This window comes from Enoplosus armatus, chromosome 3 (genome assembly GCF_043641665.1).
Source record: "Enoplosus armatus isolate fEnoArm2 chromosome 3, fEnoArm2.hap1, whole genome shotgun sequence".
Classification (NCBI taxonomy): Eukaryota; Metazoa; Chordata; class Actinopteri; order Centrarchiformes; family Enoplosidae; genus Enoplosus; species Enoplosus armatus.
The window spans coordinates 4,842,017-4,869,703 of record NC_092182.1 but is presented as its reverse complement, the minus strand read 5'-3'; the positions used below and the strand labels follow the sequence as shown (position 1 = coordinate 4,869,703).

The window sequence follows — 27,687 nt, the reverse complement described above, 5'->3', positions numbered from 1 at the left end:
GAAGTGGTTATTAAAACCACTGATTAAGTTTTCTGCGGTGGGCTGTTTTCCTTCAAGTTACTCCACATTGAGCGCCCATCCACACTAAGTGTTTTATTGTTGGTGCCAAACAGTTAAAAGTCATAAATAACTTTAAAAAACCAGTAAAATTCAAAATGTAATTATCTTCTCTACTTAGCCCCGGGCCCTTCATATATCTTTTCCTGGCCGTCATGCATACATAACACATTTTTAATGACTGATTACTTGCAAATGTACAAAATTATTTCATTCTTCTAGCCCCCGTCCCCCCTCCTCCACGAGTGACCCCATGGCTGATATCAGACGGACAGGGAGGGGCAGACACTGAGGAAGTGTCAGGAGAAGAAGACACATAAATATTTGGGCCAAAACAAACCGAGAGACAATACCTGCAGCTCCAGCTGTTGTACGACCTGCATTTGCACCCGACACTGGGCCGTGCTCCTGTCATCCAGGGCGTGCTCATTGTTAAGATGCCTGGAAAACAAAAAACAGGGAACACACGTTAAAAAAAAAAAAAAAAAAAAAATAGCTGGTGTCAGTTTGACTTTCTGCAGCCTTTGAGATGCAAGACACAAAAAAAGTCCTGCGATGTGATGCTTTCACGATGTAAAGCACAATGCATAGAAAACGTTTGTTAACGTTAAGGTGACTATTACACAGAGCTTCAAAATAAATCCAACAGCATACTGCAAAGATGACAAAATCTGCAGAACCAGAAGAAACACTTCTTTTAAGAATGACACTCAATATTTCATGACAGTCATGTCTGCTCCAACTACAGCTCACAGATAAGAGGAATGACTGAAGAATTTCAGGTTGGACTTCTTTACTAAATTATGCACCAGTGCACTAATGCCATTTCTTCTCATTCCAGCCTCCTTTCTTGCTTCCTTGTTGTATCTGCCCTTTTTTTTGGGGTGGGTGGGGGGGGGGGTGTTTTTTCTGTTAATTGCGTCATTAAAATGAGGAGAATTTCAAATAAAGCCAGACCAAATGCCGAGGACAACAGGACGAGGAGATGGGATCTGTCACAAACTTGAATTATGGATATAATTATGTGTGATTATTTTATACAGGGAAGATGTTCTCTTTTCCTGTACGTTTATAACTAATCTAAATAAGTAGCTCGCCGGGTAGCAGACAGGGTTTTTTTTTTCCTGTGATTTATATAAAATGGTGGAGATAAGGTTCACGAGTGAAGGAAATATGATTGGAGGAATTTTATCAGCCGCCGCATGAATTACTGTTTGAAAATGCTTATGCAGGGGCATTTCATTAATCATTTAATCATAATCCGAGCAGGATGTTTGAACTGATTTCACAAATACCCTTTCATTTCACTACTTCATTATGCTCGCTAATGGATCCAATATATTATATATATCATAAATTATATCACATCTTTGGTGACCATGTAGGTCACTGTCACCAGGCATGTCTGTGTGTGCACGCGGTGGCGCCGGCAGATGGGAGAGAGGTGTGTGTGTGTGTGTGTGTGTGTGAGACGCGCCTGCCTTTTCAAATGCACTTTTTCTGTCATTTACTGCAAATCAAAAATAGCCAGAGTCGACCTGGGAAGGCACGGTGGCAGCGCCGGCGTGATGATGGCCCAATAAATTTGGTGCCACTGCTTTATGTACAGACAACACATTTGTGCATTAAACACGGCACAGACACTCCGAAAACAGACACATGTGCAGGGAAGGAGAATTGATAGTGCCCTGCTCCAAACATTCTTCTTCTTTCTGCTCAGCTGCGGCGTTTTCAACCTTGAGGTGAGTGATTTAAATCTTTATGGGAAACGTGGTCTCTTCCCCCCTTTCGGGGTCCTCCTTTTGTGTTTTGATAATAATTTCTTTTTTTTCCAAGATGACGGCGATGTACATTCAGCACTTGAAGTTAATTATTGTGGCGCAAAAAGAAATTAAAAAGGCGTATTTAAAGAAAGCGTGGGCAATAACCCCCATTGCTGAAATCAATTCAGACTTCTCTGGGCCTTTTCCATTTGTTTGACTCAAATAAATGCCCATTTAATTAAGTGGGTCGGAAAATGAAACTGGTAAACATTTCGGGACATCTTACTAAATTTCAAAGAAGAAAATAATAGGTAAAGACGTTTCAACTTCAATTTAACTGGCAGAGAGTGAATTTTCAATGAAGGGTGGCCTACGTGAGCAGCTTTGGAATTTCTCTGTTCATAGGAGACATGTGCCCTGCTTCTTTTCATCCTTTGTTACATTCCACTTTATTTCTTCTAATGACATGGAGAGTCACAGTGCATAATTAATAGGAAATGAAATATTCAAATGGCCCTAATGCAGCCTTGAGAGGAGCGTCTGGACACGGGAGCAGGGGGATACGGGGGGAATTGACGTCGAGAGAGACTATGAACGTTGGCATGTGTCACTTTCTGGACTTCAAATGAAGCCACTTTTAAAAGCTCTCTGGCAGGATGACAGTCCCTAATGTAAATTGCCACAATAAAACAAGTTAAATAGACATTCCTGTAACAGTTGGCTTTTTATGTATCAGTTAGGTTTGCCTGCTATTTTTTTTCCCCTCTACAATTTCTAATTATATAGATTGAGCCCAGAGCTTAAGGCTGTCTCTGCGGAAGGTTTATCATCTTCACTGTTTGGTGGAATTTAAATTAAATCACACATCTTTACAGGACAGTATTTACATTTAAAATGCATTAAAGAATTCTGATGCATATTTCTAATTATTTCTATAGTATAGAGTATTAAAATCATTAACTTCATGTTTACACGTTTCTTAAAGTATTTCAGTTTTTTGAACTTATCCTATTTTACTTTACATTATTTTATGTTTGTGTTTTTTGCAGTGGTGCAAGGCTGCATAACTCACAAAACAATTACTACGTCGCGTTGAGGTGTGAGAGATGAGTTTTTTTGTGGTTTTAGCAGACAAGACAGTGCAGCACTAGAGGGCACTGCAGTGTTTCACTGGCTCTGACCTCCGACTGGACACTGAAGAGAAGGGTCTTGACCCTCATAAAAACACCAGGCTCCGCTACGAAACCCCAACCCCACCCTTCTGCGTGCTGAACCCGAAAACAGGAACAGGGATTTGGTGCTTTGTATTTATCAAGATAGCGTGCGTAGGTATGTAATGTTTTCTTTAAAAGATAGAATAAATACACACACAGTTTAAAACAACATTTCAGTCCCGTGTTAGTTGTTACTGTTGGCATGTGGAGCTGAAATCTGGTTGACGTTAGAGTCCTCCTCACCTTTCTTTCTCACTGGCACACAGTACACTGTGTTCTGCTGACTATACACACACACACACACACACACACACACGCACACACCTCTCTTCATTTATATTTCCAACATTTCTCCCGACCTTTGGAGACTTTTGTAACAGCATTATAATGTCTGATGTATTCTTTATTTTTATTTTTCGATTGTTTTTGGAGGCCCGCGGTATCAGTTGCCGGGTTTCATGTGGAAGTGCTTAAGGGTTTGAGAGTTAACACCTCGGTGAGCTGCTCGCAGTCTTGCCTGCTGTTAAACAAAGGCAGCTTTATGGAGACTCACCCCAAATGTTTTCTTAACATGTTCCAAGCAGTTTGAGCAGGCAACTAAAGTAAACAAGATGTTGCCATGATAAAAACACTTGTAAAAACAGAGCAGAGTGCACTTAGAGACTTTTGAAGGGAGAGCTCTACCGGGCACACTGAATTTAATTCCCCTCTCTTCTATAAACAAAGGGTGAGGCAATGTCAGAATACAATAAATAGTGATGGATTTAAGGGGACACTCCCAAAGCTGAAATATGTGTCTATGTGTGAAAGTGTGGGTGTGCAATACATGGTTTAATAATGACGTGTCGCAGGGTGTTTATTAAATAAAAACAAAAACACATAACTGCCTCTTTTTTGCATCTTGCACAGAAAAGTGTAGTGTACTACTAAACAATCTAGAGTTATAAGCCTTTCTAAAGCTTTTGAGATTTAAGTAAACGATCACGAAACGAAAAGAGGATTCAAAATGTTGACAAAGACAGTCAAAACTTTCTCTGCGGCACCTTTCTCTCCGGCGTATGCGAGGAAACCGTGTCTTCGCTGAGTGCTTGTTTTAGGATAATGGAATTGTGTCATATCTTGTTTAAAGTGCGACTAATCCAGGGTGACAGTGAGCCATTGATCTGCTGCCACAATGCAGATGTTTTCATCCTCCCCGTAACCATGGCGCTGTTATGTGTTGGATTACCTAGAGCGCACTGCACACAGGGCTGATTAGTAAACCAGGGGTCTGACTCAGATGGGGAAACACGGTGCAAAACAAAAGGCCTGTATGAGGCTGGACGGGGTCAAACCTGTTACACTGGAGAGATGCCGCACAGCAGGTGATGCTGACTTAGCTGGAGCTCTTTAAGTACAGTATGCATGGTTCATTTTAACGTGGTGCTGAGGGGTGGGCCTTTAATAACAGACACTACACGGTAAACCAAAAGTGTAGTGAAACAAGTAAAGAATGAGAAAGGAGAGAGAAAGGCAAACAAACTGGTGAGAAAAAGACGGAAAGAGCTGAGCAAGGCAGTCAAAGACACACACACACACACACACACACAGCAATCCCCCTGTCCAGTGACAAGGGCAAACATGCAGAGCGCCCTAAGTGTGGGCTGCCACAGATAAACATCCTACCGTTGTTTGTTTGGGAAAAACGGCGTCACCATGGGAACTGCACTTATCACAGGAATTAGAGGCCCATGCCGTTCTCAGAAGGAGACCCCGCCACAGTACCCTTGTCTAGAGAGTGCCAACCCAGGCACCCACACTCAGTAATAACAACCAGCTTGCACCTGTAGTGCCTCCGAGTCAAAACATGGGTACAAACAAACTGTGCTGGAGACGGACCTCTGGCTAGGACTTTTACTTACTTGAGGAATGACTGGAAATCGTCAAACACGGCCTCGCATCCAGGCCACTTGCAAACCCCGTGACCATAGAGAGGGTGGCTGTGGTGGGAAGGCTCCTCTAGTGTGGATCTAAAAAGAGGAATTTAGAGAAAGAGAGACGGTTATTAATAAAAATGGTGTTTTCTGTAGCACAAACACAGTCACATAACATGACGAGGGGTCACAGCAGATGGTTTCTTCCGTTAAGCTGGTTAGTGCCTCCCTGTGTGTACTGTGTGCCGTTTCCACACGAAAACCTTCACTTCAACTTGATCTGCGAACCTTGGTCTGTGTGGAATCAGTGTACCTGTGTGATCTCTGCTTGCTCCTCTCTTTTGAGGGGACTCATGTTGTGAGAGCACAACCAAATCAATATGTAATTATTTAGTATCACTGAGCCATGCTGCAATTCACTTTGATCAAGCCTGCGAGGGGGCCTCCCCCCAGTCGCTGCTTTACCTGTGACATGTCCCGGAGCCCACCTGGAGGATTGCGTACCACAACATGAAACCCCCAAAAGCATCAGGCACTTTCACACAGTGCGCAAACTGTAAACATCCCCGCCTGGCATCAATTTATAAACTGACCAATCCGTGTCACCAGGGGGCTGACAAGCACGCATCTATGGGGAGCGTATGGCTCCGTATCATCAGTCTAAATAGCGGGAACATCCCTGAAAAACAAACTTTACAACATCTTCCATATGGCGAGAGGCGTGGAACCACAGCTAACCGCAATCAGCGTCGAGAGGAAACGGCCTGCGTGGAGGCAGTGTCTGCTAAGAGAGCGAGACAGGTGGCCATATGGACACAGGCGCTATACAAGACACACAACTTTCAGCTACAAGAGCCTGGGGGACTGGCCTATATCGCTACCACCTGTGCTTCTGGTGCTGCTTCTCCTCCAGTCTGAGCCCTGCTCTCTAAGACAACACGCCAGATAGGGAGATTCATTACACCACAAACTGTTGTGTTGCCATGTGGGAATAACACCAACCACTAAAATCCCATTCACATACATATATTCAGTAAGAGATCATGTCTAATGCTGCTACTTCAGGGGGCGTCTTTAAGGATAAAGAGAAAAAATAAATACTAAAAATAACATCTTGCATTGCTTAGCCAATCATCCATCTGCTAAGATTTAAAAATGGATGTGAAAAATGAATTAGTTAAAAAAAAAAGAAAAGAAAGTAATCTAACCATGGCGTGCCAATTTTGCAGGATTAAACAAGCTGATGTTCAGATTAAAATCTCATTTGTATCAATGTTAGTAAAGCTGTACCTCAAGTAGGAAATTTTTAAGGTCGTCACAGGTTTCCTTGTGTTATAATTACTTGCTTAAGAGTTCACATTGTTCATAACATGTGATAATTGCATTGCAATTAGGAAGCAGTCAAGCATTCATGAATGTGGTTAGCAGCTTTTTTTTCTCTCCCCCTTTCAAAAGTCAGAATTTTTTTTCTTTTTTATTCAATTATGAATTATGCATTCACATTAAGACCTCTGTTTTGATACAGCTAATAAATAGATGGCGGAAGACCTATTATAATGAGTTTTTAACAAGGAAATGTGTGGACTGGTGAAGGTAACGCTGGTTTTTAATTTAAAGAGATCCCCTTTTTTTTTATTCTTTGCGGGTAGGCTTGTTGGTTAATTCTGTATTAATAAGAAATTGAAATGTGGAGTGCGCTGGGAATCAGTGAGCACAATGCGCTGTGAGGGGCTGGCGGCAGAAGAGCCCTTTTAAACGGTGGATGGCTAAACAGTAGTAAATGACAGAATTTACACCAAATGAGCTACATTAGTGTAATAGGAGAAGAGTGTAGGATTCATGGGGTTTTCTCCCATTTGAGAACATGCTGAAGGGAAAAAAAAGAAGAGAAAGAAACCGCTTTGCAGTTCCCTGCGTTGCGTTAAATTTGACTTGTGCCCACGACAGGTCTGTCAGGATGTTATTATTGTCAGGCAGCCCCCGGGGGGAAGCACACTCTAATGATCTTGTAACAGCTATGAGGAAAACCGTGTCATCAGCTCCCTTTAGATGAAGAAGAACATTAAAGTGCCTATGGAGCTGGACAGAAAGTGTATGCGCACCTTCCAGGTGTTGCACTGTGTTTATGTGTCGACAGACGGGGCGGGGGGGGGTGCTGCACACAAAGATGACTTCGACAGCTGCTAGCCAGTTGTTTTCTCGCTCACTTCTTTTGATGAGATGCTTTGGGCCATAAACAAGTCATGATCTATGGCATCGCGCGGCTGATGGACTCAATCTATCAGCAAAAGTGGGAAGATTGATGTCCACCATGCTAGGTCAGAGTCTGGCCACAGTGTGTGAAGCCAGTCACAACACTCTCCCCTCAGTGTTAGTACTAATGTTAACCTATTCCCTTGTGTCCTCCCCCTCAATCCCCCATCAATACCCGATACTCCCCCCCGCCCCCTTTTTAACTCTCCAAACCCTAAACTCGATCCTTTCTCTGTGCCACTGCATGGTTTACCCTAAATGATTTAATAATCTTTTCTTTTTTTCTGGTGTAAGACAAATGAAAGGCAAGAGTGATGGGAGTGCTGTGCCAAATCTGATTATTTATCTCCTTAACAGATTGCTGTGTTACAGTCCCCGAGCTGTGGTTACTGATGGTTGTTGGGAAGTAAAGTGGGCCAAGCGCCTTTGTGAGGATGCCCCCCCCCTACAAAGCTGATGCAGCATTGTATTGGGAATTTGTGTCAGATACAGATCAGGCACATTTCATTTAAATAAGCAAATCATTGAATAAAGATGACCTGGCTCACAGGGGTATATCTCTATCTCTGCATCGCAAGTTCGTGGGCTGGTGAAACAACACGGTGCTGACAGATTGAGTGACTCAGGCCCTGGTCATATCAGGGATGTTGTTCAGACAAACAGAAATCCCAGCCTGCCTTGCCAGAGTGTTCTCCGAGACAAGTAAAAGCAGGAACACGTGCCTCATCTTTGGTGTGTCAAGCCGGCAGTGATTGAATTTCTCCTCCTTCCTTAAGACGGAAGTGCAAAGTCGGTGAGTGATTCCTGTGGATGCACTTAAGGTTTTAGTTGCAGGCGTCGTTGTGCCTGGGCAGATTTTATATGACACATGAAACTAACTACATGGTACTTAGGGCCTGCTGTAAACCAATCTGAAGCCAGTCGGGAAAACAGGCCCATCAGCAGAGAGGCTTGTTTCTGTTGCATGACAAAAGGACTTGCAAAACCGCATCAATTAAAAGTTCATTAAGTTCAGCACTGGGAGGATGAGTGGATGCTCTCTATTTACGCCCAGGCCGGCCCAGCCCATTATCTTCAACCTGATTATTCAAATCCCTGGATTATAACACAGACGTTTTTCTTTTTTTTTCTCTCTTCTCAGAGCCTTGCTTAGAATAATCATACTTAATAATATTTCATTTTTCTTCCCATGGAGTTCTGATTAAAATTGAGTCCGCATCATCAAAAGAGACGAACAATGCTCTTGATAGTTGTGCGAGTTAAGTTTGAGTTCCAAAAAATGAACACAAGAAAAGGATTATTGGTCGTGTGAATCTAAATGAGCATCATTCAGAATTTAATAAGGACTGTTTTGTGTTCGCTTTGTATCAGCCATCTATTCTTAGTAATTGCACGTTTGAAACTCTGGGTAGGTAATCCACAGCTTCCTTGAGCAGATGGGCTGGATGAGAATCACCTGCTTGGTTTTCTGACAGATCTAAGATACTGCGAGAATATTCAGACTGAGGCTGCCTTCTTCACTTAAGCTTGTGTTAAACTGCTGTTGACATCTTCTTTAATCTCTGACAGTCAGCGCGAGGCAGAGGGGGCTGCCAGCTCTTGCGTTATGTCTTCTCCGATGTTTCATGGAGCCCTGAGCTGAGGCTGGTTCTTGCCTTTTTTTTCTCCCCCCACCGTCGATGCTCACCTTGTTTGCTCGCCTGCGACAATGTGTGATGGAGTGAGCGAGTCAATATCCTCCCCTGCGATTTGTCTTGAACCACACCAAGAAAACCAGACATTCAGCCAGACACTGGATGAAGGACTGGGAGCCTGTGGATACTGTCAACTGTGGGAGCAACTAAAGCCCATTTTTTATTTTATTTTCCCCCAGTGTCTGTGCTGGAAGATAACTTTGAAACACAGTAAAGAGGATAAGTCTGTACAGGTAATATTAATCCCTTTAAAACCGATACCACTGCTTGAAAAGAAATAGCTGCTTTCCGTTTGTATCTCTCCATCTGTGAATCATAGTATTTCCTCTCGAAGTCACTCAGATCCTCTCTATAACCCCCCCCCCCCCATGCACCCCCTCCACTAGCAGCCCCTCTTTACCTCCAAAGGCCTGCTGGTTTACTGTGCTAAACATGTCTTCATCGGCATTGCTTTCATAATGACGCGTAGGTTTTGATCACTGAAACACAAGTCAGATGTTATGCAGTGAGCTCATGGTGCCTGGAGGCTCCTCACTAGCAGTTCAAAGATCAGGCTGTGGTGCAAGAAAACAAGCAAATGTGTAAGATGCCAAATTAATTCCTTCCTTAAAGACACAGACACGTAGCTCAGAGAGCACACACATCTCATGGATGATTCATCCTGGTTCTTGAAAACGATGATACACCCAGGGTTTGTTTCTTCAAGCATATAATAGCTTGCTGTTCTTGTTGTGTTTTCTTTGTTCATTCCTGAACTGACAGGTGATGATGAGGCTGATTCGACATGTCAACAAGTACACAGTATACAAGGAAGTGTTTTTCCCTTTTGAGAAGACACTGGTAATCTAAATGTTATGAAGGAACTGAAGTCCCGGCTGCAACTCCAGCTCCAATGTGCAATTGAAACAATAGCAGGAGGGGGGTCAATACCCTGACCCCCTCATTAACAGTACGGTGATCCCATTTCGACTGCGCGCACATTTCTCCAAATCCCTGTATTCATTCCAGGTGTTCCTATGAAATCCCCAGCTGCATCCAGACACAGAAAAGTGGCCTTAAAATAATACTCACAAATGGTAAATTAATAGTAATCTCTATGCAAACCCTATGGGGACATGTCCATCAACCGAGCCCCTGTGAGAAATTGCTGTTTTAAATGGGAATATGCAGCGCATGGGCCTTCTGTTTGCTTTACACAACGATGACAGTGAACTGTTTCACCAGGTTAATTACCAGTCGGAACAGCGCTTTGAAAAACTTCATTTTAAGCTTGCGTGCCTTCACTGACTGCATGTTCTCATTGTGAGAGCACGCACATGCAAATAAAAAGACAAGTAAAAACAAGGATTATATAAAAAGACCTTGCAGAGGGAGGGGACTCACCCTTCTCTCTTGTGACTCATGTACTGCCCGTTGGTGGAGGCATGCTGGTTGAGGAGTGGGTTCTTTGGCGGTGCCGGGGATGACAGGTCAAGGCCCCGGTGGCCGTTGTTGCTGCTGCTGTTGTGCTCCTCTTTCACGTGAGCATTTGTCACCTCCTTCCACAGTTGCTGCAGCTCTGCTGGAATCATGCCTGAGACAAACAAATTGGATAATTAAATCAATTAACAGCTAATCCAACTCTCTTCTTCATCACTTAATTAAATCAAAGCGTCTGTAAACAAAGCCGAGTATTAATTAGAAAATATTCCACTACAGGGTAATGCACTGAGAGCTCTTGCCTGCAACCCCCCCCCCCCCCCCCCCCCCCCCCCCCCCCTCCCTGCCACCTCCTTCTCTCCCTCCCATTTTTCCTGTGATCTGAAGCGTGTTTGTATACACAAATCCCTGGCATTCACGCAAATTTCATGCCCAGAGTAAATAATTAACACCCAGACAAGGCATGAAATCTGAATAATCACCATCATTTTCTCACAACAACAGAGATGTGCAGAACGTACACAACAAAAAGTTTACAATAGCAACACTAGAAAACATCCCACCCCTGCCTCCTTGAGAAACAGGACCCTGGGGTAATATTCTCAAAAGCGCATTAATGTGCAAAATACTTAAAGCTCTGCACCGCCTCCAATTGACACAGAAGACTTAAACCTCATTTAACAAGTCAAGCACACTGCAGCTCACACAGCCCTTTGAAAAAAAAAAAGAAAAAATCCCTTGAAGACAGAAGACATTTTTCTGTGTGCTGCAAACACATCTACGGAGAACGTGTGTTTTTTGTTTTTTTTTTGACTATGAGTGACAGCGATCCCGACACCCAGGGCCAGAGTTGGGATGAAGAAGGATAATGCTGAGTTTGTGCACCCCGCTCTCCACGTCTTTAGAGGAGAGAGCCTTTGTCGGCACACATTATACATATGTGTCCATCTGCGGCGTGTCTGTTACCGTGCTTTCATTTGACACAAATGAGGATAAAGCTGATATGTAAAACAAGACTAAGCCTCATGGGTGCAGAATCTTTGGCTATTTGTATTTTCAGTCAAAACAGAACCGCATCTGGGTAACCACGATTTTAATAGCATACTTAAAGATCTAATAGGGGAGTGTGTGTGTGTGTGTGTGTGTGGTTTTGTATTAGGTGTTCAAATCTGTGCTTAAATAAGCCACAAGTTTTAAGCATGGTGAAAGAAGCCCTCGGATATGTGGTGAATTTAACCACAGAGCAAATGGGCAAGACCGCTCGTTTAACATTACAATTAATTAAATCCATTCTCAAAATGAGCACTGGCAAATGAAAGATGATTTGCACATGCTTATCTACTTGGGTTTATATTCTCCGGATCCCCCCCCCCCACCCGCCTCACCTCCCTCTCCTCCCCGTTTCTCATCACCAGCTCTATAGATACCAGAAGTGCTCCTTTCAAGCACCAGATTGTAACACATTGTGTGCAAAATGCTTAGTCGTAATTTATTCCTGTTGTGGAAAATAACTGTGAGGTGAAGATCTCAATACGATCAGCAAAAATATTTTTAATTTGATAAGCTACTAAAGATTTTAATTATGCTGGTAATGGAGAACATTGGCCTAATGAGGCGGAGGACTCCGGAGAGACGCAGGGGCTAAGAACTGTGAAATGAGTCTGATAGGATTGCTGTAAATTCACACTAGATCGTTTGCATATCAAAGAGCAGGAAATGATTACAGGACAAATCAATAACCTTTCCACGTTCCAAGGAGCGTCTTCCCTCATTCGAATATTTCAACACCCTCGCTCCATTCTGCCTGCCTGTATTCTCCCTTATTCTCTTCAATGCCTTGATGTGCCCTAATCGAAGTGCACGTCCATGACAGGCTAAACATGCTTAATATTGCGCTCTGTGTTACAGCATGCTAATCCACTGCTTGCTGATTTTCCAGTCACATTATCAAAGGCTCCATTGTTGACTTGATGTTATAAGGAGACTTTGCAGCAAGTTGTTTTTGTTTCTTTTCTTCTTTTTTTTTCTCTCTCTCCTGTGATCGCTGGTTTTGGAAGCGGAAGGTCACCGGTGATGCGAGTGTCCTGCGCTCCGACAGCGGGAACAATCATTTTCCCCCCACTTGGTGCCCGGTGACAGTGGGCGATGTATTTTTAGCCGATGTGCTTGACAGGGCGGCCCACACTGGCTCAATTACCCAGCAGTCCTGGTGACCCCGACACCACTGTTTACTCAGATGAAACCGCAGCGGATAGACCGGTCTGATGAGAGGGGTAACGGAGTGGGACCGGGCTGTCTCCTTCTGGATCTAGTCTATAGTTTTATAGCTCTCTGTTCGCCCCTTCCCTCTCTGCACTCCTATCTAACCCTAATCTCTTCAAACCCAACAACAGCTATGGCTCATGATTACACATAAATGACAATAAAATATCATTACACAAACGTCTCAGAGGGTATTATATTTTGTGTTTGGACAAAATGCATTGAGTCCCTCTCCATCTGATTACTGTGGGACACATAATGACATTGATCTGTAAATCCTCTTTCTTGGGTCCTCGCTTTGTCCATCCTTTAAATGCCGGATTGGTTTATCTTTCCTCTTTCCATTTTTCAACACAACTATTCCACTCATTACACCTCGGAAACACGGACAAGCACTCTAAAAAATGTATGTTGTTGGGACACTTGATTGATCACCGGCCTCCCAACTCAATTTTACCTCTGCAGGTAGCTCTGGCACCGAGACAGGCCGAGCTCTTCAACCTTTTCCTGTCCTTGTCCCCCTGTACCCAGGTGACCATGTTCAAGCAAGCAGAAAGTTGATTTAAGGTTCATAATGACATCAGTTGCAGGCCATCATCCCCCAAATAAAAAATGGCCCCCAGTGCTCCGGGCTCTTTAAACCGAGCTGTTACTTCTCACACACAGTGCCGGTGCCATGGGGGGACAGTGACATCGCTATTAGTTTATTGTTCCGTCAGGCTGGGACCTTTACTGCACCCCTGTTTATGTTGCCGTAATCACTGGCCTGCTGATATGCACCCCTTAGGCCTGAAATATATCCTGTCCTAATGCTGCAGGAACTATTACCAGTAGCCCACTGCTGGATGTATCAATCACTGACAGGTCACCCGCATTACCCGCCGCTGTCCCCGATGTGCTGCTGTTCTGTGAGCACTTCATGGCTCTCCACATTCTTTGCTTTCATATTACCGACAAATTTGTCTTGTCACTGTCCCACTGGCCTCTGCTAGACAGCTTAAATGATGTTGTGCGGCTACAAGAACTCACTCGGAGGGTGAGCGGCTGATGTAGCCAGGATGTGCACACAACACTGGCCACCTCTGTGACACACACATACGTGCATAAACATGAAAACACACACATACAACACCTATGAGCCTGAGCAACCACTGACTCACTTATCAGGTCAAGAGGACAGGCTTTTGTGAGGGGGCGGGGAGGGGGATCAAATTTATATTTATGAGAGTTATATCCTCCCCAAACACATTGTTGTAATTTATAACAGATACCGTCTGGCCGCTTCCAAGACTTTGAACATTAATGTCAAAAGAATTTACGACAAGAGAAACAAATTATACTCCAGATAATGTGAGCAATTGTTTTTTCACTCAAAACTGCTATCTACAAGTTTACACTTAATTAGTGCTATCACAGTTTTGGAAAAGCTAATTCAAATGCATTCCTTCAGTCCATCGCTGTGGCAGGAAAAAAAATGGCTGTAATCTGTCTCAGCCAACAATGTAACTAAGCAGAAGAGTGATGCAAAAAAGAGCCGTAAACTGCATCATTGTACCCCCCAAAAACAACTGCAGATTGCACACCTAGTTTTCTTTAATTACTCTGCAGTGACCTATTATATGAAAACCTTTTGTTCCTTTCATTGTCTTGGCACATGAAAAAGGGATACAGAAGATTGCACGTGATAACAGTGGCTTTTTAAAAGAATTATATTGATATGTACGTTTTGAAATGAAAGGAAATAAAAATCACCAGTTAAAAAGCCAGGCCAATTTACTGCCCCCCAAGTTTGAATCCATAATCGCCGGGACCCAAACAGAGCAGATTAACTCATCACTTCCGACGCAGTGCTAACTGCTAGCTGAATATTGCAGATTAGATCTGAGCACCATGGGCCTCGTCCGCTGATGCATGAAAGAGTTTAGTGATGTGGAAAACAGAAAGGTCATCAATAACTTCAAACAGTCAAGCAGAAAATGTGTAGAATAGGAAGACAAACTGGGGGCCTGGAGCAGCTAGCTAAGTGTTGTAACAGCTGTCGGAGGCACAGAGTTAAACCATCAGTGGAGTGCGAGGGCAAACCAACCAGGTTCGACTGGTCGTAACAAACTGAGACAAAACACTAATTGTACAAACAACACCTTCAAGAAATAGTTTGAGTTTTGAGTACAATTCCTTTCGATACACTGTTGAGAGAAAATTTCTCATTTTTTCAACTACAAATATTTAATTGTGTGTACGACACCTTATTGGGGATGGTGATGCACTGTAGGAGGCTCCAATGATTTATTTATTGCATTTGATGCAAGGATTCTCCCTATTAATGCAAATAATAATTGAAATGACTATTTTAACAAAATGCACCACACAAGACACAGACAAAGCATAAAAGATTCAATACACCTACTCTCTTGATAAGATAAGACGCCTTGGAGGTATTTGATGATGGCACAGTATAAACAGGATGTTCTGGGGATGTTGTGAAATCCATCAAGAGCACAGGACCTAGCCATATCACCCATATAATGCTTTACTCAAAGGGTGTGTGTGTGTTTGCCAGACATCTGACACAGAGCAATTCAGCAAAGCACACTCACAACACAGCCGGCGCTCCACGCCTGTGCCCATGGCAATCGTCTGCGAGTGGATGAGTGATTCCATACCCAGTCCAAACAATAACACCACTGTACAAACCGTGTTTGTGTTTGCCTATTACCTAAGCACCTCCCACCCCCCCACCCCCACAAACCCTCCCGTTTTTATCGCCCTTATCTTGTTATTTCAAAACTGTTTGTCTTAGCTGGGAATGAATAGTCGATGTCATGTTCTAAAACCCTGATGACGCCGTCTTTGTCACAAGGCGACCACTCCTTGACAAAATATTAAAAGGATAAATAAAGAAATAAACTTCCTGGCCAAACAACAAGTATTGACTCCCTATCAAGTAACAGGCCGTTTCACAATGACAAGTTCACTGGCAGTTTGAGAACAATAGATCCAGTCTTTCGTCCAGGCTGAAGGAGACTGCCACCAGGATGCCAATCACAGGCGCAGTACACAGAGAGTTCAAGGACAAAGCATGGACATCTCACTCTATCTCCACTGAACAGTGGGATACTTTACTTCTAAAGTCGACGGTGGAAATAAACAAAGTGTAGCGCCCGAGAATCAAACTGAATGCTGTGGTACTGTAAACAGCAGACCCGGACAAGAGGTGTGAGATGCCATTTAGTAAATTAGAGAAGTGTTGAGTGAGGATTTACAGTAGGTGTGTCCTGAATCAGTGAAACCACGTACCGTATGTGGTTACATACTTAAGTGGTGCATTGTTCACTTTGACTAAGTCAATTTGTACAGGTATTGTAGCAGTAGCAGATCACACGACCCTGAATACATACACTGAGATACACATTTACACAAGCTGCAATGCTGAAATAGATTGTTGGTAAAACCGGTGCCTGAAAACTTCCCAGATTTCTACAATGCCACCCCAACAGCTCTGCATGGCAGTCAAAGTCAGAGTAATCTCATTAGGGGTTTAGATTTTTGAAGACCCATAGGAATACTGATATTGTGACGGCGAGGCTGCTTATAGTTTGTGCATCTGTGTGCCAAAAAAAAAGTCAAAAAGTTTCTCCCACAACTGTTAGAGATTAAAGGCTGTGACACAACATTCATCTTCATGATGATCATGTGGCTCTTCAAGTGAAAGCTAGCTCATATAAAATTGATTTTAGATGTGTTAGCAGGCGTTACTGTACCTTTTACAGACAGTTGATTAAAATCCTCCTACGCTACAACTGAACACTTCCTCTGCTCTTAACAATTTTGCAAGCAGAATTTTGCTTATTATAAAAAAACAAGTCATGTTCGGGGAACAACCCCCCACCAGGATCATCCAATATATCAATTAACAGTTGTAGTAGCAGGACCCTAAACCCTTTTGTCTTGTAACCCAGACTCTAATGTGCACCCAACAGCAGGCTAGATCTTCTCTTCACGTCAGCAAACACATTTGAGCTCTTTGACATATGTTGGAGGTGAAAAGAGGTGTTGGATCATCCCCAGACATAGTTTTGTTGCAGTCTTTTGTTACCACAAATGCTCCCATTGAGGCCTGATGGGCAGGAGATTTGACAAAGTGCTGCAGGCTACTAGTTGAGTACAGTGCTGTGATATACTGGTACTGACCCTGAGTGAGGGAGTGCAGCGGCAGGCCGGTCTGTCCAGGCTGGATTGTGAGCAGCCCTTGCCTCTGAAGGTTGAGCAGATGCTGCTGCTGGACCTGCTGGACCTGCAGGAGCTGCTGCTGGAAGGCCAACTGCTGTGCCGACACCTGCTGCTGGTGGTACACACACACACACACACACAAAAAAAAAGATAGAGAGGCACACCATCAGCAAACAGACATATATATATATATATATATATATATTTATATATATATATAGAAGCATAACAGCCAGTGCAAACGTATAAAGCTGAATTTCCGGTTTGTACATTACTGGAATTACGTGTGCCTCTGAAGAAAAACATTTTAAGTTCAAGGCCACGGAGTTCATAGTTCAGGTTGTAAAGTAGAACACTTTAGAACAACACGTTCATTCATAAAATACAAAAGTTAAAGGATTTTGCATGTGCTAACACACAATAGTGCAATAGAGTAATTTTCATAAATGTTGCCTTTACTGGGGGTTTGCCTGGGCCCACTTAAGACAGGTACAATATACATCCCTCTCTCTCTTAATTAACGAGGAGTCGGGAGGCAAATGACAAACAATGAAACAACATAGTTAATCATTCATAATAAGAGCCACAGGAATTTAATTACAGCCATTCATAATTCAGCAAACAACGTGTGACTAAATCAAAGTGCTTAATAACCACCCCAGCAACTCTCGCAACTCTCCCAGGCATGGCGCTGAGCTCAGGGATACACTTCTCCCCCCAGCCAGCGCAGCAAGCACTGTGGACCCACTGAGAGATAGCTGTTTTGTTGATCTGACTGTGCTGCGTCTGTTTCATCAAGACTTTTTTTTTAATGAAAAGCTGGTGTGCCTGTACTGTTTTCGGGTTTAGGGGGGGGGTTTGGCTCTGGTAAGTGAAACGTGTGAACTCTGGTGGGATGAAGAGGCGACATGATGGTAGAGAGGAAAATGGAAAGGAGAAAAAGACTAAGTCAGAATAATAAATAGAAGGAAATTATCTAATATCCCCAATCTGCTATGAGTCAAAACAAATGAGAAGATGTTATTTAGATAGCAGGGGCACGGAGGAGAGAGATTACTCTTAACCCTTTCGTCAATCCCTGCTCTCAACAAATCCACAACGTGTCCAATGAAACAACACAATCTATCAGGACACCTTTTGTATTTTCTAATTGATAAGGATGAAATAAGCATGCCTGAGACTCAGGCCTGTTTATGAGTATACAAGGCCAGTTGTCAAGCGGGGTGGGAGGAGAGAGGAGGGGGCACTAAAAGCAGTGCAGGGGCTGCCAAGCTGTGCACCGCACCCTTTTACCAAACACAGGATACACCACTTTGTTTACTTCTCACAATTGAGTGCATACAAAAAAGGTCTCGGTGCAACGTGGCTGTCAGGTCACTCGCTGGCGGCTCTGAAACCACTGAAACAGCCAGATAAAACGCGCCCCCCCCCCCCCCCCCCCCCCCCCCCTCTGCCCACCCCCGTTCGGCTTGTCAAAAGGGTCTAGCTAGCGGCCTTCCCTTTCCCTTCCTCTCCCTCCGCCCTGCCTATTGCTCCTGCACTGGCTCGCTAAAAATAAAGCTCTGGACGGCGCTGGTCTATTACAGTGAGCAGGGTCGTCTCATTGGATCAATCAGGGGGAAAAGGCGCTTTGACAGTGGGAGCAGAGTCATAATCGAGGAGTAACCACATTCACTTACAGGCTCATGTGTGATCTAACCCAAAATGAGCTGAGAGAGAAGTGAGAGAGACACGATAGAGATCTCAGACGTTTCAGTGAAATTCGGGATGCAGGTGGCCTGTGATCCCCTCTGATCTGTGCTATTTATGAAAGGCGGTTGGTTCTTTTTTCCTCTTCCATCAGTGTGAGAAAAGTTTCTCATGTCTTCAGTGGTTTTCTGTGGTGTTCTCCAGCTCCTCCCTGACAGCCTGAGACAAAGATAATAGTGCTACGGGGGTGGGAGTTCACAAGGAACAATGTCTTTCATCAAAACGCTAAATAAAGGGAGGGTGGCTTTTCAGAAAAAAAAGAGGAAGAAAGAAAAATCGAGTATTGCAAATGAATTTAACTCTCTCCCCTTCACATTTTTTTTCTTCTTCTGGTCCCATCAGCTGACAGGAGCTCCTGTGCGCTCCCAGCATGCAGACACATTAAAACCCCCCGACCCAATAGACCAAATAAGAGGTTAACAAGAAGTGGCACGAGGGAGAGAAAAATACAGTCCCTGACAAATGATAAAGAGTGGCACTGGCAGGCCTTTATTGTCAAGCTTCAAATATAAAGTTAAAGATCTTTGAAAAACTAAATTTTGATGTCTTTAAAATAAAAGAGGCACAAAGCAACAACAGGGGGTTATTGTCTGGCAGCCACAGGGGAGTCACTGTGTAATTCTTATTCTGTCTTTTGATGGCTGCGAGAAATGCGACTGAAAAAAAAAAAAAAAAGGAGAGCGCGATGGGGAGAGAAAGAAAACATCGGCAGAGGGGGAGAGCCTCTCGAGGCTGCATCCATTTCCTGTGATCATACATAATATGCTTCAAAAGTTGTTTTTTCTTTTATTCTCATGCTCCATTCAACTGATCAATTGCACCTCCTTGCCATCCCCCTCCCCCTCACCCCCCTCTTTTCCCCCCTGCTCCTCTAGTGTTTACATCAGATGCGACTTGGTGACAGGCCCTATCTGAGGCCGAGGAGCTCTGCTGTCATGTTGATTTATGGGAGCATCACGCCACAACTTGTCCAAACTGAAGCCCGCAGTTCATTAATTAGGGAGCTACGACTTTGAAGTTGGGAGCTTCGACAGCGCACGGACGTGTGTGAGCGTGAGCATGCGTGGATGTGTGTGTGTGTGTGTGTGTGTCTCTGCTTTTAACATAGGGCTTCATTTTCTATACTTCCTCCACTCTCCAAACATGGAACTCAACGGGGACAAGAGCAAAAAAAGAAATTTCCCAGATTGTCTTTGAACTTCTTCTGACCGCACAATAATAATTTGCTTTGTCCACAGTGATGCCTGTATCCTCAAGTCATTAACACGCATTAAGCCGCTGCCTACGAGCAAGCCCTGCTGCACTGGAGGGAGCGAAGGAGAGAGAGAGAGAGAGAGAGAAGAGAGAGAGAGAGAAAAAAAAAAACTCAACACAGGCAACAAAGCTGGGAGCGCTCTCTGCACTGATATCTCACAATTACATGCCTTCTCTTCCTCTGCCATTTCCATGTTAATTACCGAGAAAAGCCTCTCAGATTTATATGCTCCGTGTTCCTGCCTTTCTCCCTTCTGCCTTTCATTATGTCCTACACGAGGCTCACAGGAGCGGTCATCTCTTTGTTGCACAGGACACTTGTTTACTTGGGAAAAAAAAATAGAACAATGGAGTGAGGCTCGGGCTCCATAAAATATTACATTTAATGTGGAGACGCTTGGAGAGAAAAAAGAGACACTGTATTCTTAGCACAGTATCAGTCAGTTGTTACCATTTATCCAGCAAGTCTGACATGCTAATCAGAAGCATGAGTGCACTTGATTCTCCCCCTCTCCTCTCTGCTTCAACCACGGTCTGGAAGCAGATGGGGTTGAGGGAGGGAGCACACATGCCTTCCATGCTCTGTCTGGCCAACGGGTTTGGTAATGGCAGGCAGTTAAGAGTGATGTCAGCCTACCTCTTTGCTCTGCTTGCTGCCTGCATGCTGCTGCTGCTGCTGTTGCTGCTGCTGCTGCTGCTGCTGCTGCTGCTGTAAAAGCTGGAGGTGGAGCTGTTCCTGCTGCTTCTTGTAGAACTCTTGGAGTTGCTGCTGCAGAAGAGGTAGGAAGGCGACATGTGAGTGAGAGTGTTCGACACTTTGAGGATCGAAGTGAAGTGAATCTTTTTTTTTGTGAAATGCTGTCTATGCATTCGTGACATGAACGTCAGGAGCACATTACCTGCTGTAACATGAGGGCCTGTTGCTGCTGGAGAAGGACCTGGAGCTGCTGAGGGCTCAGGACTTGCTGCTGAAGGATTTGCTGCATCTGCTGTGGAGTTATCACTTGGGGTGTCATCATAGCCACTGACACTGGAACCTGCACAGACACACAAGACAAGCAAGCAGACGTCAAAAAAACATGAATCCACTAATGCAGCACAGAGTGAATGCAGGAAACAAAAAGCGAGCCATTCTCTATACACGCTTAGTCCTGTTAATAGTCAAGTGGGCTAAAGCCTATACCAGCATGCAATAGGCGAAAGGTCGGAGATCATGTGGTCGAATATGGAAAAAACTGAAGGCTTACAACTTGCCAGGGATAAATACCATTCAACAAAAAAATACATATAAACTATATTATATAATATATATAAAATAGCCCCTTGCTTTTGACTGGATACTAGGAATTCATCTCAAGTGTCATCTTGATGTTTTATAAGCTGCACATGCCCTCCAACAAACACACAAACACACACACTCCAACCCCTCTAACCGTTATGACACCACACCAGACGGAGGCGGGCTAAAGGACACGAGACAGCAAGGCGTGGATCATGCCTGTGGAGTGAACGGCCTCCATCCATCCGACCTTCCCCTCACTCACACACACACACACAAACACACACACACACACACACACACACACACAACCCCTCAACGCCGTCTGACATGATCTGCATCTGCCGTGACGCTCCTCCTCAGAGCCCGCCGTTCGTACGAAGCCGGCGAAACGTGGCCGCACCTGAGGACGTGAAACATTGCCTCCAAAAAAACGCGGCGGCCCAGCTCGTCGCACATACACACGCACGGCATGTCATGTGAGAACATTTCATTAGAGACGCTGTCAACAGCGATCTATTATTGTGAAGATGTGGAGTGCCTGGAGGAGGAGCCACGGTGAAGAACACGCAGGCCTCTAACTAACTCCCAGCAGAAAAGGTGTGAGTGCATGACTCCTCAAAACAAGTGATTTGTTGTGACACCGAAAGAGCCCCCACAGTTGTCAGGGTGCCTTAATTGCTCCGGCGGCGTAGAGGACTCCGAGTGTGTCTGGATGCTGCCACTCACTGCTATGATGTGCAATACCATTAAAAGCTCCTTTCCTTGACACTCGGATGACAAACAGCAACTGAGATGTATTTGATAGTGCTGCGTCAGTTGTTAACATGTTGCGCCGCTCGTTCCTTTGTGTACGTGCACATTAACATTAGCATGTATGTGCATGAGTGTTGAAAAGTGCTTTGCAGGCTGATGTCAGCAGCTGATAGAGCGGACGCAACGGGTGACAGTCTGTCTTCACCAAGGTTACCCAAATTGTGTGGCCGCCTTACAGCTAATGACACCCCCTTTGAATTTTTCATGCGCTTCTGAATGTAATTTCGTTGTTAAAAATCCCGATAACTAAGGGGCTTTTCTTGACACACACCCCCTGCATGCACATCACCTTCTTCATCCTCCCCGCCGTAGCATAAAACAAAAACAAAGCGCCGCCATAATGAACAGCTTGTACTGCAAATGCAGAGGAAAGGGCAGCGGTGTCAAATAGGACAGAGCAGCTTTGATGCTCTCCGTTAACTTTATTGAGCAGTGCCAGACTGCACTGTGCTGTGCTTCCTCCAGCCCCAAGAGAGCAAAGGAGGTTCAGCCCCACCCAGGACTAACGCACACTCCACATTTCTCATCTCCAGTAGCAGGCGTAGGGAGCGCAAGGAGGAAAATGCAATATTAATTCCCCCCTGTATTATGTCTTAATATGCAGTTCATCTTGACTTTTGCACATGACTTGTCCTGTCATTTGCATAGCCCCGGCCTCCCATTTCCTAATTTCACAGTCATTATCCACGGAAGTCCCTTTTTTTCTCTTTTTTTTGGGGCATCGCTAATTTTGATGAACTATTTTGAAGGTCAACCAAGCAGCCCCATCTTGCTGACACGCAAGCGCCACACGTGATATATAGTTCCCGTCTAAACATGACATTTACCCCCCACGCACACCAAGGATAAATAATAATGCCCCCTCTTTTTTTTTTTTGAAGCTTTACTTTAACGGCATGCATTAAAAATCTACTCCATAGTTGTCATGCTCTATTTTTTACTACCGTGTTCAAGCTGTAAATTTTGCCTTATTTTCAAATGTATAATCGTTTTGTCATGCCATATTATATAGAGTGTGTGATATGGAAAAAAAGGAAGGGAGAGCAAACTCCCAAGTTAACACAGAGATTTCACACACTTAACCAGCTCTCAATAGCTGCCAATTTCATTACAAATTACACTGAGATTCCCTTCAATTTAACTGTCTTAATTCTTTACACCTTGGGTGTATATCTCATCATGGTTTCACACTTCACCTTGTCAGCAGCGTCTGGCTCACAGTAACTACAGCTAGAGCAGCTTCCTCTGTGCACAGCCCCAGCAAGAGGCTATTACAGACCCCCATTTTATTACCCATTACTACTGAGGTCATTAGCAGCAAGAGGGATTGTATGCTTCTTAACCTATTGATCAATGTAACTACTACCATTTAATCCTGTGCTGAAGGAGTGAAAATCTGCCTAAGACTGGATCCTATTGAGAGGAAGGGCGGGAGGGAGCACTTTAACTGAAAAATATTGCCCTGGCCGCTGTATCATGCCCATTTAACGCAAACACAGGACGCCAGTCGCCATTTAGAGCACTCCCATATGGTGCACTCCCTTATCTCTTGGATAACATCATGACTCCAGATGATCCTGAAAAATATATATCACCATCTAAAGATAGCCTAAAAGGAGACTCGTACTGGGCTAATAACTGGAGGGATCCACTGAGCCCAGCTCTAATCTGCTCTCCCAATATGAGGGTGTGAAAAAGAGGACATTCTGAGGATGCCAGAAATAGCTGACGTTTATGAATTTCGCGAAGGTGTGGCGCTCTCCAGGTGCCTCCCATACATAAACATTCAAACCTGGAACATTCTCACACAGCTGCACTGTGACTGACTGGAGGCAATATACTGTACCAGCACAGGCCCGCTGGCCACACACACACACACACACACACACACACACACACACACACGTACACGTCTTAACTGTGGCATGTTAACTGTCACAAGCACATACAGGCACATGTGCAGCCCATGACACACTGTATAGGAGGAGCAAAGACACATTTTCCATATAGAGTAACAATGTGTCTGTATTGTATATTCGGTATAAAAATGTTTATGGAATGAAATTAAACATGATTCATTGAAACTTTTTTTCCCTCAATTTAAAACAAAAAATATTTCTTTTTGTCAAACATCGTGGATCGTTCATTTCATTCATATCATAATTCTCTGTCCCACCTCAGACCATGCATCAACACACACACACACACAGTACAGAAAGCATTTGACATTAAAGGGCTCCTACACTAAGCCAACTTCTCTTTGTGTATCACTTCTCAAGAGAAAAAGCACTAAAAATGATAATCTAACGAGGGAACACACACCGCAGATCTGAAAACGTTAGAGCCACTGATTTAGAGTTAATGAAGACGCTCTCCAAGCACCCCCCCCCGACCACCACCACCTTCCCGCCCCCCCATCACAAGTCAGAGGTCAAAACCTAGTGAAAAGGAGTAGAGGTGAACAAGGCTGTAAGATAGCCCCCTTTCCCCGGCACTGAGGCAATTAAGAGGAACAGAAAATGAGGGACAAGGAGGTGAATGTCAGTGAGACCGGCAGAGACGTTTCACTTGCTGCAAAGGTGCAGCAAGGCTGAAAGAAAAGAAGAAAATGAAAAAAATAACGAAGAAGAGGAGAATTATCAAATTTTCATTTGTGCTCCCTGGGGTCATCTTGTTTTGTAGGGGCATCAAATGGAATGGAGAAGTAAAAAAAGAAATAACAAGCCCTAGAGAAATCACCGAGTCTAGTCCGTTTGATGCTGTTGTTTTACCTTGGCCTGCAGTGGCGCAAGGAAACGACTTCCCATCCCGACTGTGATCTCCTGCATGAAAATGTCGCCGAAAATGAGGATTTCACGGGAGCTATTGTATTTAAGTGATGTGTGAACATAATTAGTCCTTGACAAGTCTGAAAAGACTAATTTCATATTACCCATTCAGGTTGATTGAAATCTCTGAGGTGGAGAACATTTATTTCCCTCTAAAAAACAGATGCAGTGGATTCACACCGATAAGCTTTTCCCCTAATAATAATAATAATAATAATAACAAAAATAATGATTTCTTAATATATAAATTGCTGCAAAATATAATTTGTGTAAAAAATTTTGGATCATAAATTCTTCAATAAGCCTAAATTCTTTTAAAAAAGGACAGAACTACCCATCCCTACACGTGTTAAGACCTCCTTAATTCCTTCCTCGTCATCCACAATCAAGCTGTTTTAAAAATGTTTACAGCTCAGATAAACAGGATAATCACAGCCACATTTTGCCTCCCTTTACCGTACACTATATATTCAGAACTGGGGTGCAGGAGTGTGAGGGGGTCTGGGGCTCAAATGATTTGCAGCAACTGTAAAAACAAAAGTTAAGATTGCATTTTAATTAACTTTGCGCCTACAAACAAACAGGTTTTTTGTGCCGGAGCGGGTCCCAGTGTCGGGTTTAAACAAACAAACTGCACGGCGGAGTGAGCGAGCGAGCGAGCGAGCTCTCACTCCAACAGCAACAGCTGAGCTGAGAGCCGGACGCTGTTTCCCACACTGGAGGCAGCCACCGCTGCAGGTGACCACTGCTGAGGGGAGAGCACACAGGGCAACCCCCCCCCACCCCCCAACACACACACACACACACACATCACCACCATGTTTTAGTATAGCTTTACAAATGAACTATTTGTATTTCAGAAAATGTATTTCTGATTTTATTCTACAATAAAAAAATCAATGACCAGGAGATTTCTTAAAATAATATCGTTATTATTAGTGGTAATATTAAAGTAACACTGATGCAGTCATATATTCTTGATTTTTAGAAGTGAGCATTTCTAAACACAAACATTAAAAAAAAACCAAAAAAACCTAAGTGCTTGGTTACATTTTGACGTGTGACACTCTTTTTGACCTTTCAAGCCACACCTCCAAGGGCGTATTTCACAGCCACGAGGCATTTGAGTTCTGAAACCTGGCTTACACGTTCACGGTGACAACTGCTATCCTACACACCAGTCTTAACACTGTTGTTCACCTTTTCCCGGAAACCTCCGATCACTGTTGGGGTGAACTGCGTGCCCCTGATCTATGGTTTGCCAGCTCCTACGCGGTTACGCAACGACGCACGTCTTCAGATGCTTTATTTGAGTCAGTTGAGATTTAATTAAGATCACAGCCCCTAAAATCCCTTTCAAATGAAACTGTAGTCAAAAGACAATGGCTGACACATCCTCGTGTAGATTGTTTCTATTCTCTGCACACCAGCAACGCAAAGCTAATCCTTGTTTCCATGACGGCAGACAAGAGGGCCACAAATTCTGTTGCTTCTTGACACTCCTAATGTTGTTGTGTGTTATGTGGCTCATATAAAGTATACAGCCAATTAATAAAATTATATAGAAAAAGACATGCAGCAGTAGCAGCAGTAGGTTTGCAGCATTAAGTAAAAATCATGTCCACACACAAGCCTGACAATTCACCCTTATTTTCCAGGCGCAACATGTCAATACCATCACGTCCTTTATTGTTTTAAAAACACATAGGTCGCAGCAGAGACGAGTGGTGAAAAAGACCTTCTGCCATAAAACACTCTACACCATGTAATCTCATCATTATCCTACCATCTCAACCCTTTGAAACACATGGCATCTCGAGTGTGGAGTTAATCTCCCAATCTGAAACAGAGACGCACACACTCCGAACAGTAATGACCCTTAAAAAAAAATGAAGGAAAGGCTTTTTTTTTTTTTTTCAAGTAAAAACATGTTTTAGTCGGGAAAGCCAGGGAAGCAGCTGGTGGCTCACTATATCACTGCTAAACTATTCCCCCGTCTCTCCTCTCTGTCTTGCCTGCCTGCTCCAGTACAAAGCACAGACCGTCCCTGTAAAGGATACCCCAGCGAGCCGCGAGGCTCTGGCGGCTACCCCCTGTGCCCCCCTCTCCGGGTACACAGCTAATATCTGGTTGCCTATGTCATGGTTTAGAAATGACAGGTGCTGGCAGCCCCTCGCCTTGACAGGCCACTGCACAAATAACGCCCCTGCCTGAAAGGGCTAATGCACTACTAATGAACAATAAATCAACTTTGATTACAAACTGTCAACCCAATCAGCTCGCACTCCAGCTCTCCCAAACTGCGAGTCTCGGCACAGCTGCACGGCATTACGGTGCACGCTGCCCTGTTTAGGCTTCGCTCTCCTCCTCCTCCTCCTTCATTCTCTTCCATCTCTCCTTCCTTTCAGGCACCCACTTTCTTAGCACTGATGCAAGGTGCTGAAACATTGCACCCCAAAAAAGTTTTGGCTAAACGGTGCAAACAGACAAAAACCAAAAACAACACTCTCATAAAAGTGACATCATGACATGTGAGTCCTTTCTATTGCACTTAAAATGATTGTAATAAAAATACTTTGAGGTCATTAAACAACAGATAGTCAATAGCTGTCTTCTGTGTAAAAACCTCAAAGCTGTCAAATAGCACTCAAAACTTGACAGCCAAAGAAATGAAAGAAAATGACCGCAACTTTCCCTCCTAAATGTATTCCGCAATCCCTTTGTTGCAAGTGCAGGCACACAGACACACACACACACAAACACACACGCAGGCACGTACAAACATTCACACACTCGAACTTTTGCAGGAAGATGTAAGCGATGACATTTGGAGTGACAGCGTGTCTCTAACGTGGGTTTTGTGGTGACGGTGTCAAATATAGAGCTGTGCCAGCCTGTCTTAATTCACTGTGACACCATGAGGATTAGTCCAGGCCATCGTCTGAGAGAGCAAGCA

The 27,687-nt window shown here is 43.9% G+C and overlaps 1 protein-coding gene across 7 annotated transcripts in view; it reads right to left on the bottom strand.

The window, feature by feature from the left end:
* The window catches only part of foxp1b (forkhead box P1b), a 76,540-nt gene that overhangs the window by 12,050 nt on the left and 36,803 nt on the right, over nucleotides 1–27,687 (bottom strand). For 2 of the 7 annotated variants that reach the window (XM_070901936.1, XM_070901935.1), the window contains exons 4-9: nucleotides 20,708–20,845; nucleotides 20,446–20,577; nucleotides 16,767–16,917; nucleotides 10,278–10,467; nucleotides 4,936–5,043; nucleotides 411–498 (exon numbers count right to left, since the gene is read on the bottom strand). In XM_070901936.1, coding sequence (XP_070758037.1) covers nucleotides 411–498; nucleotides 4,936–5,043; nucleotides 10,278–10,467; nucleotides 16,767–16,917; nucleotides 20,446–20,577; nucleotides 20,708–20,845 — 807 coding nt within the window. The remainder of the gene's footprint in view (nucleotides 1–410; nucleotides 499–4,935; nucleotides 5,044–10,277; nucleotides 10,468–16,766; nucleotides 16,918–20,445; nucleotides 20,578–20,707; nucleotides 20,846–27,687) is intronic. The other 5 variants (XM_070901933.1, XM_070901930.1, XM_070901934.1 and 2 more) reach the window with 5 other exon arrangements.